The following is a 9,492-nucleotide window of genomic DNA, read 5'->3' on the forward strand; positions in this document are numbered from 1 at the left end:
AAAAGTTGTCATTTTTAATTAAAAATATATATATTTAAAAATGTTGAACTTTATAACTCTATTTTAGCTCAACTTACAAATTTAGAATTAATATCATTTTTTTATCAACCCGAAGGCTGGTTTACAATTACAATACTCTATTCTAAACAGTTACTCGATTTTTCTTTAAGTTCCAATGAGGTTTTGAGTCTTGCATGACATTTAATTTGTCATACATAATATTTTCGGGGACGTCCTTCAGTTTTCTTTCATTCTATCATACCGTCTAATATAATATTATTCAACTCTTCTGTGTGTCTCAGGGCATGTCCAATCATTTTCTAGCATTATGCTGTAATCGCATTTATGTGTGTGGGTTTTTCTTCCACAGCTATAAGTACTTCTTAATTATAATAACTTATTAAGTATTCAATTATTAATTAATATGAATTATTATAATATGTCATAAGAAAATTAAATTAATTATTACCAACAATACATTTTATTACTATACCCATCAAACTGCGTTTCTTATATTTTTACACTAAAAATTATAATAAAAGACATATCACAAAAAAAAATCGGTAGCACAGTGGACCACTATCAAAAGAAACGTTTCGATACAAATCTGTAGATAGTGTTTAATTTTAAGATATTGGTAGATTATTTTAAAAACAACAATTACTCTTACTTCTTATTAATTATTGATTTATAATTTTAATATATGAATAAATAATAATGTAGTAATTAAATTTAGTATGAAATTGATATTCAATAATTTAATATTGTAATTTATTGAATTAACAATACCACGTCCTACACTTCGTTTCGTCGCACGTCTTGTTCGCAACATTTTCAATTTATAACTGTAAAGGTTCTTTGAGTTTTTCATCATTTATACTCATTCGTTTGACGAGTAATAACGTGCCCTAATAATATTTTTTGAGAAACAGAAACATACACTATCAGTCGATAATGTCACGGATTTTACAGACCCCATCGAGTCTAAACATTCACCACTGTTACCCAACACAATAAGATGCATAATATGTGGGCCAAAAAAATTGTAGTAAAACAAATGTAATGTTTAAATTATTAACTGAGGAAAACGGTTTGAGGTTCGAGCACCTATACATTTACACGAAAACCCCGGATCAGCGCAAATATAAATTATTAGGTGAGATTATGGATAATGTGGTAAAATTATCTATATTCGCCAGCAGTGAAGACGTACCTCCACCCGAAAAATTAGAAGCAAACTCTGTGTTTGTATTCGATGATGTAATTTGTGAAAAATAAATTCATATGACATCTTATTTTTGCCAAGGGCGACACAATGGTTTTGATATTTTTTACCTAACACAGGTGTATTCTAGAATTCCTAAACAACTGATAAGAGATAACACTAATATGATTATATTGTACAAACAAGATGAAACAAATCTCAAACACGTTTATGAAGATCATTGGAACAATGATCACTGGAAAAGTGATATGAGTTACACATACAAGGAACATGGCGGTAAGTCTACAATTGTTTATTGTGTATGATGCGACAATTTGTTTACAAAACCGGCCGGGTCAGAAATAGCTGACGGCTTGGTGGGGGTGAGTTGACACGGCACCGCCCTACGCTCGAGGCTGGCGCTCACCCGTGTCTCTCTCGATATCAGCCGTCCAGCTATTAATATGACAATCGGTTGTCCCCCTGCCCTTGACACCGAGATAAGGCCGTCGCCGAGTATGGATTACGGATAATGCGTTCTGTTCCGTTTCTTACGTATACCTTAACTGTAATCTTATTGATCTTATTAATCTTATTGGTTCTGGTTTCTATTGTCATTTATTTCTTTGTTTTTTTTTTTTGTTAGTGGTCTTGCGATCGCAATTAACCTGTGTGACCTTACGATTTGCAATAAAGATATATATATATTAAATACTTGTCGTTGGTAGAAACTTATATTGCATATTTAATAATTAATTTGTGCGACTTAGCATTACATACACCATATTAAATATTTAATACTGTTATACATATATATATCTGCGGTAGTGCGTTAAACGTCACTCGTGCACCCGTACCCTTATTGGATTACGTATTACCTTTGATGTTGGAAATATGCTTATCTAAGCGTCTGGTAGCGGATGATAAAATTCTTAGAAATTATAGCTGTACATCTAATATTAATAATACACAGACAGCGGCACAATTTTTTTCTCATAAAGTTACAGACGCTTATTTATTAATTACAGAGCATTATAGTATAGTAATACCTTTGATATTAAATATATGCTTAACTAAGCGTCTGGTTGACGATGATAAAATTTTGAGAAATTATAATGCCATAATGACAAACGTTGCCATTGTTCTCATAAAATCCATTCGACAATGATCATTACTATACGGCGACAACTTTAATGTTGACAAATATACTTACCTAAGCATCTGCTTCATTGAAGCTAAATGCAAAATTTATGAAAGGAGCTTTATATTATGCTATAGGAAAATGTCATGATACACCTTTATACATCCATAAAAAATCACGTTTTATTATAAGCAGTGTTCTAACAAATATACAAGAAATGAAATATTAAAAATATTAGCTTTTTTAATAATCAATTCGGATTCGATTAAATTTGTAATTTTCTCAAAGTTAAGGAAAGCTGATTTGAGTTTTTGAACTATCTTAAATTTTTCATTTTTAGCTAATATTATTGTAATTTACGGTAGCTGCCTATAATATAATACAGTTTTATACGCGGGGGTTCGAAATTCGAACCACTTTCATCAAACTAACTTTTTTTGCATTTTTTCCTAACAATGATTCAATCACTGTAGTCTCCCCTATTAAGAAAAAATTATTAAATAATCCGTACAAAATTTTAATTAAAAATTACATTTTTAACTTTATTTTTGATATTTATAGTTGATTTTTATGAAATTTAAAAATGTTGAAATTTTAAACACTATTTTAGCTCAACTTGCAAGTTGAAAATTTATATCATTAGATAGTAATGGATGTTGGATCGTAATTATCCCCCAATTTTGCATCAAAGCGTTTCTTATGATAGTGGAGATTATTGAAGATTAAAAAAAGGGAACATGACGGTGTTGCGGCAGAGAATGGACGTGGTATAATTGATATTTAACAGTCATTAAAATCACTACCAAAAGAAATGCTTTATTGAAATTTGTAGTTAGATATTTTGATTTCAAATTTAGCAAAGATAATTTTTTACTTATTCATATAAAAAATAACGGTCATTAAAAGTATTTGAAAATTTCTTAAATGCCTGGCACACTAATATATGTAAACATATATTTTTACATTTTTTCATGTGTATTTAAACAGATGTGCATAATGAGCCAATGCTAAGCTTTTTATATTTTTTATTAAAATAGTATTAACTATTATGTTTACCTAGGATAAAATTAATTTGTATGCTACTTGTACATTATTATGTATTAAGACTACGAATAAAATATTGATATAAGTTGGATTTATTTTAACAACAATCGTTAAAAAGCGTTTCTTAGTAATAAGTTTTTTCTCGTCAAATTATATTATATTTATTATAATATATTATTAGTCACATAATGAAAATTAATACAATTTATGTTTAATCTAACACAGAACATGCCTGTGTGATATTGACCATCAATTAATAGTTCAAAATAACTTGAAAAAAAATGTATCATGGTCTTCTTAAGTTAGCATCTCCAAGTTCAAAATTCTATTTGTGTCATTTATTTCCAAACTAAATTATGAAAATATTATAAAATCACCCTACCCAAAAAACCATTGTAAATTAGTAATGTATGGTGCTTTTGGAGTTTTAATCATTAAGTGTTTAAAACGTTGAAAATCCTTTGCCTCATCCCGTTCTCATATAAATAATATTGTTTATCTATGTACACCTGTGTGTAAACAGTCTCCATTACATGCTAGTTTATATTTAGTATGGAAATGAAATAAATTATTATTATAATTATAACATTGTAACAAATTTTGTGCGACTTTTTTTTTTCTTTGTATAAGACACTTTTCGAAAATAAAAATGGCAATAACATCGAATATTCAAGTTTACTTTTGTATATTTTTTGCTGTTTTGCATACAGAAGGAACACAAAATACAAAAAAAAATGCTTTTATAATAAATAACTTACTACATCAACCAGGATGGAGAAATATTAGTAATGTCAAATGTATTAAATATAGAAACAAAGACTATATTATAAACGATATTTGTGATAAACATGTAACAACTAGCAATTGCGATAATTTGATACGACGAGCAACGATATTCCTTGGAAGTTCTTACGCTCAAGATTTTACTATAATATTATTTTTATTATATAATTTTCAAAAACATTGTTTTAATTTATTAAATTCTGATAATGATAGTGCGCACAAGTGTACAGTCACACTATTAGCAAAAATGAATGAAATTATTCCGATGGCAAAATTTATGAAAGGAGCTTTATATGCTATTGAAAAATGTCATAATATACCTTTATACATCCATAAAAAATCACGTTTTATTTTAAGCAACTTTCTAACAAATATACAAGAAAATGAAACATTAAAAAAATTAGCTTTATTAATAAACAGTTCGGATTCGATTACATCTGTATTATTAAGTATCAAGGATATTCTAATCACAAGAAATTCTGAACTAAAAAAAAAAGATTTATCATATTGTGAACTAAAACCTTTTGATATGAATTTATTGTGGAATTTATGGAATATGGAATTTGACACATTAAAATCTCAAGGAATATATGAAGAATTATACATATTTCTTAGTGATAAAATCAAAAATTTAATCTTAACGACAATCTGGAAAAAGTACATTGAGCTTGGATTTAAATTTGATTTGAATAAAGGTCGGACGTTTTTACCTACTCCACCTACCTATGATATTGAAGGTATAATTATTGAAACAATACAAAACTGAAATAAAATTTTTTTTTATTAATATATTTAGACTAGGCTCCGGCTAGCTGGGGCTCCGCCACAGACCCGGGGTCCTTCGAGCCTTACGCGCCGAAGGCGCGTAAGCCTCTTCGGGCCGTCATCATAAGTAGGCCACTGATTCCGGTAGAAGTACCCGGCTACGCCGGGCACGATAAGTGTTTTTCAGAAAAAATACTACTTCAGAATCAGTGAAAACTATAGAAAACTATATCTAAAAATGTTATTATTAAAATCAGGAAAATTCAAAAAGAGAATATAGTAAAATGTATTGGGTATAAGGTTGAAGCCTCTTAATGAGGTATTCCCTTTAGGCCTATTCAAAAATTATTTTAGGAGGAAATTTAATATTTTTTACTTTGTTAAACATGTTATAGAAATTTTTTTGCTAAAATTAAAGTATTGATGAAAAAAAAGGACATTAGGTCCTTATATATTAGAAGTGGCCTAAAAAAATATTGATAGCGCTTGTTCAAGGAGGGGCCAATCTCTCTTAAATACACCCCTGTTATACACAAAAATTATTAATAATCTAATTATAATAATTGTGTTTATATTATAGAATAATTTTAAAAAAATTTAGCAGGTTATTATAAGTGGCACACTGTAAATTTAAATTAAAATTAATATTAAAATAAAATTAATATTAAAAATAAAAATAAAAATTTAATTTTGATAAATATATTGGTAACTGCAATTTAACGATGAACATCATAGTAATCATAGATGAACCCCAATTCAAAAGATAAACACATAGTATCATACATCATATATGAGAAAAAAGAAAATTATTAACTCTGTACTTAGTACTGTTCTTATAATGAAAGTACAAACTTAAATAATTATAACGTCATGAAATTTATATATAACATATAACATTCCTTGATAAAAATAGGGCAAATGTAAAATAGTGTCCTAATAATAATATATAATACACCATATAATTAAGGTTCATAATACAACCATGCGCGTGGACATGTGTATTATTAGCAAACAGAAAAATCGTCATTTTCCGTTAAAATTTGGTGAATTTCAAACGCTCGTAGCGGCCAGAGTTTTTGTCGGATCTGGGATTTTCCGATTTTTGACGCTTCCTCGGCACGTACAGAACGTCGTGGTATGATTGCGAATCGTAAAAAAAATCGTTTTCATGTCGTAAAGTGTCGCAAGAATTTCGGGCGGCGCGCCCTGGCGTCTCGAGCGCATGAAAAAAAAAAAAGCTCGTAAAACGGTGAAAAATGAACGGATTGAATTGATTTTTTTATCATATCTTAGGAATGTCATTGGGCGGGTCTGATAAAAATTTCAAACCTTATGTCGTAAAACGCTGGCGTCAGCGAGTGTTTTTCTCGAAAACGGTCGAAATTTTAAAACGCTTGCGGGCGAGCGGCAAAAATTTTCCGACCTTCGCCAATAATTTTCCCGGAGTCTGGTGACCGAGTACTTTCGTTGAAAAAAAAAATTTTGAAAATCCGAGCACGCTAAGTAATTTTCCCAGAAAAGCGTTTTTTTCCTTGTTCTATTATATAATAAGATATAATAGGACGCGTACATGTGTATTATTAGCAAACAGAAAAATCGTCATTTTCCGTTAAAATTTGATGAATTTCAAACGCTCGTAGCGGCCAGAGTTTTTGTCGGATCTGGGATTTTCCGATTTTTGGCGCTTCCTCGACATGTACAGAACGCCGTGGTATGATTGCAAATCGTAAAAAAAATCGTTTTCATGTCGTAAAGTGTCGCAAGAATTTCGGGCGGCGCGCCCTGGCGTTTCGAGCGCATGAAAAAAAAAAAGCTCGTAAAACGGTGAAAAATGAACGGATTGAATTGATTTTTTTATCACATCTCAGGAATGTCATTGGACGGGTCTGATAAAAATTTCAAACCTCAAGTAGTAAAACGCTGGCGTCAGCGAGCGTTTTTCTCGAAAACGGTCGAAATTTTAAAACGCTCGCGGGCGAGCGGCAAAAATTTTCCGACCTTCGCCAATAATTTTCCCGGAGTCTGGTGACCGAGTACTTTCGTTGAAAAAAAAAATTTTGAAAATCCGAGCACGCTAAGTAATTTTCCCAGAAAAGCGTTTTTTTCCTTGTTCTATTATATATTTAGATATCACACAAAATTCAATTAATATGACACAACATACTAACGAGATAGATTTGCTAGATGAGTATCATAAACATGGTAAAGTTTTCCTAATACATTACTGTATATCTAGTTTTTAATATTAATGAATTTTAAATTGAGTCAACAACCATTTAAATATTTTTAGATATTTCACAAAATCCTTCAATAAATTTAGTACAGCATACCACTGAAGTAAATGAGATGAAAAAGATTCTAGAAGAATGTAAAGTTTTAATTATATAGTATTATACATATAAGTTTAATTCATAACTGAGCTAAAGAATATTCAATATTTTTAGATATCGCACAGTACTCTTTTAGAAATTTGACGCAACCTAACATTGAAGTAGAAAAACAAGAAGAGATTAAAAAAGAAGGTAATGATTTTATAATAAACTAGCTTTCATTTATTTATTTAAAATGTTATTAAAAAATCTAAGATTTAAGAAACATTTTTTTTATTAACAAATTTAGATACCACCCAAAATCCAATAAATTTGACAGAACATACCAATGAACTAAATGTCCTAAAAGATATTCAACAACATGGTAAATCTAGTTTTTAATATAAATAAGGTTTAAATTGAGCTAAAAAAAATGTAATATTTTTAGATATTACACAATACAATAATTCTATAAATTTGATGCAACCTACCAATGAGGTAGATAAACAGGATAGGATTAAAAAAGAAGGTAATTATATTATAATATGTTATAGTACTTTTATTTATTTGTAATATATTTTTACCTTTTGTCAGCAATATACTTATCTATAACATTTTATCCATTAATTATGGAATTCTCCAAATATACTTAGCAATATGTACAATAGCCGAATTAGTTATAATGTATTCTATATATCATTATTTTGAAATTATTTAATTGTACATTCTAATTGTTGACAAAAATAGGCAAAACTTCAGATTTTTTCATTATTCCCAAATAACTAAATTATACTCCTTATTTTAAAAAGTTATCTTTATTAATTTAATTAAATATGGTATTTCTTCTTATGTTTTATTTATTCAATCCTCTAACAGTACAATCAAATAATAACATCGAGTGAAAATGTATTATTAGCTATTCTTTAAGGAAAGTACTTTGTATACCATAAATTTTTTTCTGTGAGCAAATGAAATTACATTGATAAAATTATTTTAGTAATTTTGAAATATTTGTGTTAAAAAAAAATTTAACAGAAACAAGTTGTAATTCTAAATTACAATGTACAAGATGTTTAGTAACTAAGAAGTTAGGTGAATTTTTATAAAAATTCATACATTTTACCTTTATTTTTAATAATTATATTAAGTGTATAACATATGATATTAAATATTCTCTACAAATAATCGAAAATTGCTTGTGTAAATTTATTGTTTAATTTTTTTATCTTAGGAAATTAGCCAGATAATATGTAACTATAGTTAAGTATAATAATGTTTTATTATTTTATTTAATCAATTAGAACAAGATTTTACAACTTTTATTATTAATAACTTTTTTTTATTTAAAATTAGATTTCATATGTGAAGTAAAAGATAATTCAAACTTACAAATCGATTAAATTTATTAAATTGATCATAATTGAACCATTTTATAAGTTAATTTTCATGGAATAAATTTTTATCATGTTTGTTACTATATAAAATAATTGTCTTAATTTAATTTATATGCATTATTTTAATATTTAATAAGAAAATACAATTAATTATTACCAATAATATATTTTATTAATATAACCAAGAAAGTTGGATTGTTGTATATTTTTACATTAATTATAATAGTTAGAAAAGACAACAAGAATAATACAAAAATAACAATGTTAGTACTGTGGCAGGAAATGGATCTAATAAAGTATATTAAATAGTTTTAATAGAGAATTCTGTATTTTTATTTATTTATATACAGTTATTTATTTACCATGACCGGTTAATTAATCGAAACATAAAAATAATATTCAGTTTTTTTATTCATGATGCAGAAATTTATACTCGTATAACTATTATGTAATGAAATAAAATTTGTTTTAATTTTTTATATAAACGAGTATTCAATTTATATTTTGCGATTTTAAAAGTAAAATTAACAGTGAAATGTATTCTTTAACAGTTGAAATAAACTTATAAAATTAGATAAATTAATATATTTGATAAATAATTATTTTATTTTTGTAACTATTTATAGAAATAGTTTTTGTTATCCAGAACTATAAAATTTGGCCACCTCCTATAGTTACAGACTAACTTTTTTTAGTTTTGTAGTCACAAAACTATTAGGACTAATATAATATAAAATATTGAAACAATTGGTAATCATTTTAAAAGTTACTACCACTTAATTTTTAACGTCCATAGGTCATAATGTCTTTATGTGAGTACATACGAGTGACAAATGCATTAAACTAAAATTA

The 9,492-nt window shown here is 27.5% G+C and overlaps 1 protein-coding gene across 3 annotated transcripts; it reads left to right on the plus strand.

Moving 5' to 3' along the window:
* The first annotated feature begins 1,360 nt into the window (after positions 1 to 1,360).
* LOC126894412 (uncharacterized) lies at positions 1,361 to 9,021 on the plus strand. 3 transcript variants are annotated; one of them, XM_050665434.1, is made up of 7 exons: positions 3,969 to 4,909; positions 7,065 to 7,139; positions 7,228 to 7,305; positions 7,382 to 7,459; positions 7,557 to 7,631; positions 7,695 to 7,775; positions 8,600 to 9,017. In XM_050665434.1, the coding sequence occupies exons 1-7, from the start codon at positions 4,039 to 4,041 to the stop codon at positions 8,644 to 8,646; spliced, it is 1,305 nt and encodes a 434-aa protein (XP_050521391.1). In that variant the 5' UTR covers positions 3,969 to 4,038; the 3' UTR covers positions 8,647 to 9,017. The 3 variants fall into 3 exon arrangements, with proteins under 3 accessions (XP_050521393.1, XP_050521391.1, XP_050521392.1); XM_050665436.1 differs by lacking the exons at positions 3,969 to 4,909; positions 7,065 to 7,139 and adding an exon at positions 1,361 to 1,501 and having other exon boundaries at positions 8,600 to 9,021; XM_050665435.1 differs by lacking the exon at positions 7,065 to 7,139 and having other exon boundaries at positions 3,973 to 4,909; positions 8,600 to 9,010.
* Positions 9,022 to 9,492: the final 471 nt, after the last annotated feature.

This window comes from Daktulosphaira vitifoliae, unplaced genomic scaffold, assembly GCF_025091365.1.
Source record: "Daktulosphaira vitifoliae isolate Bord-2020 unplaced genomic scaffold, ASM2509136v1 Scaffold_1, whole genome shotgun sequence".
NCBI lineage: Eukaryota > Metazoa > Arthropoda > Insecta > Hemiptera > Phylloxeridae > Daktulosphaira > Daktulosphaira vitifoliae.

What these genes read in the sequence shown, in the direction of transcription:
- LOC126894412 (XM_050665434.1), top strand. Translation starts at nt 4,039, where the DNA reads ATGGCAATAACATCGAATATTCAAGTTTACTTTTGTATATTTTTTGCT. An exon ending in AGATGAGTATCATAAACATG is followed by an intron (nt 7,140 to 7,227) that starts GTAAAGTTTTCC and finishes AAATATTTTTAG; the next exon opens with ATATTTCACAAAATCCTTCA. An exon ending in AGAAGAGATTAAAAAAGAAG is followed by an intron (nt 7,460 to 7,556) that starts GTAATGATTTTA and finishes TAACAAATTTAG; the next exon opens with ATACCACCCAAAATCCAATA.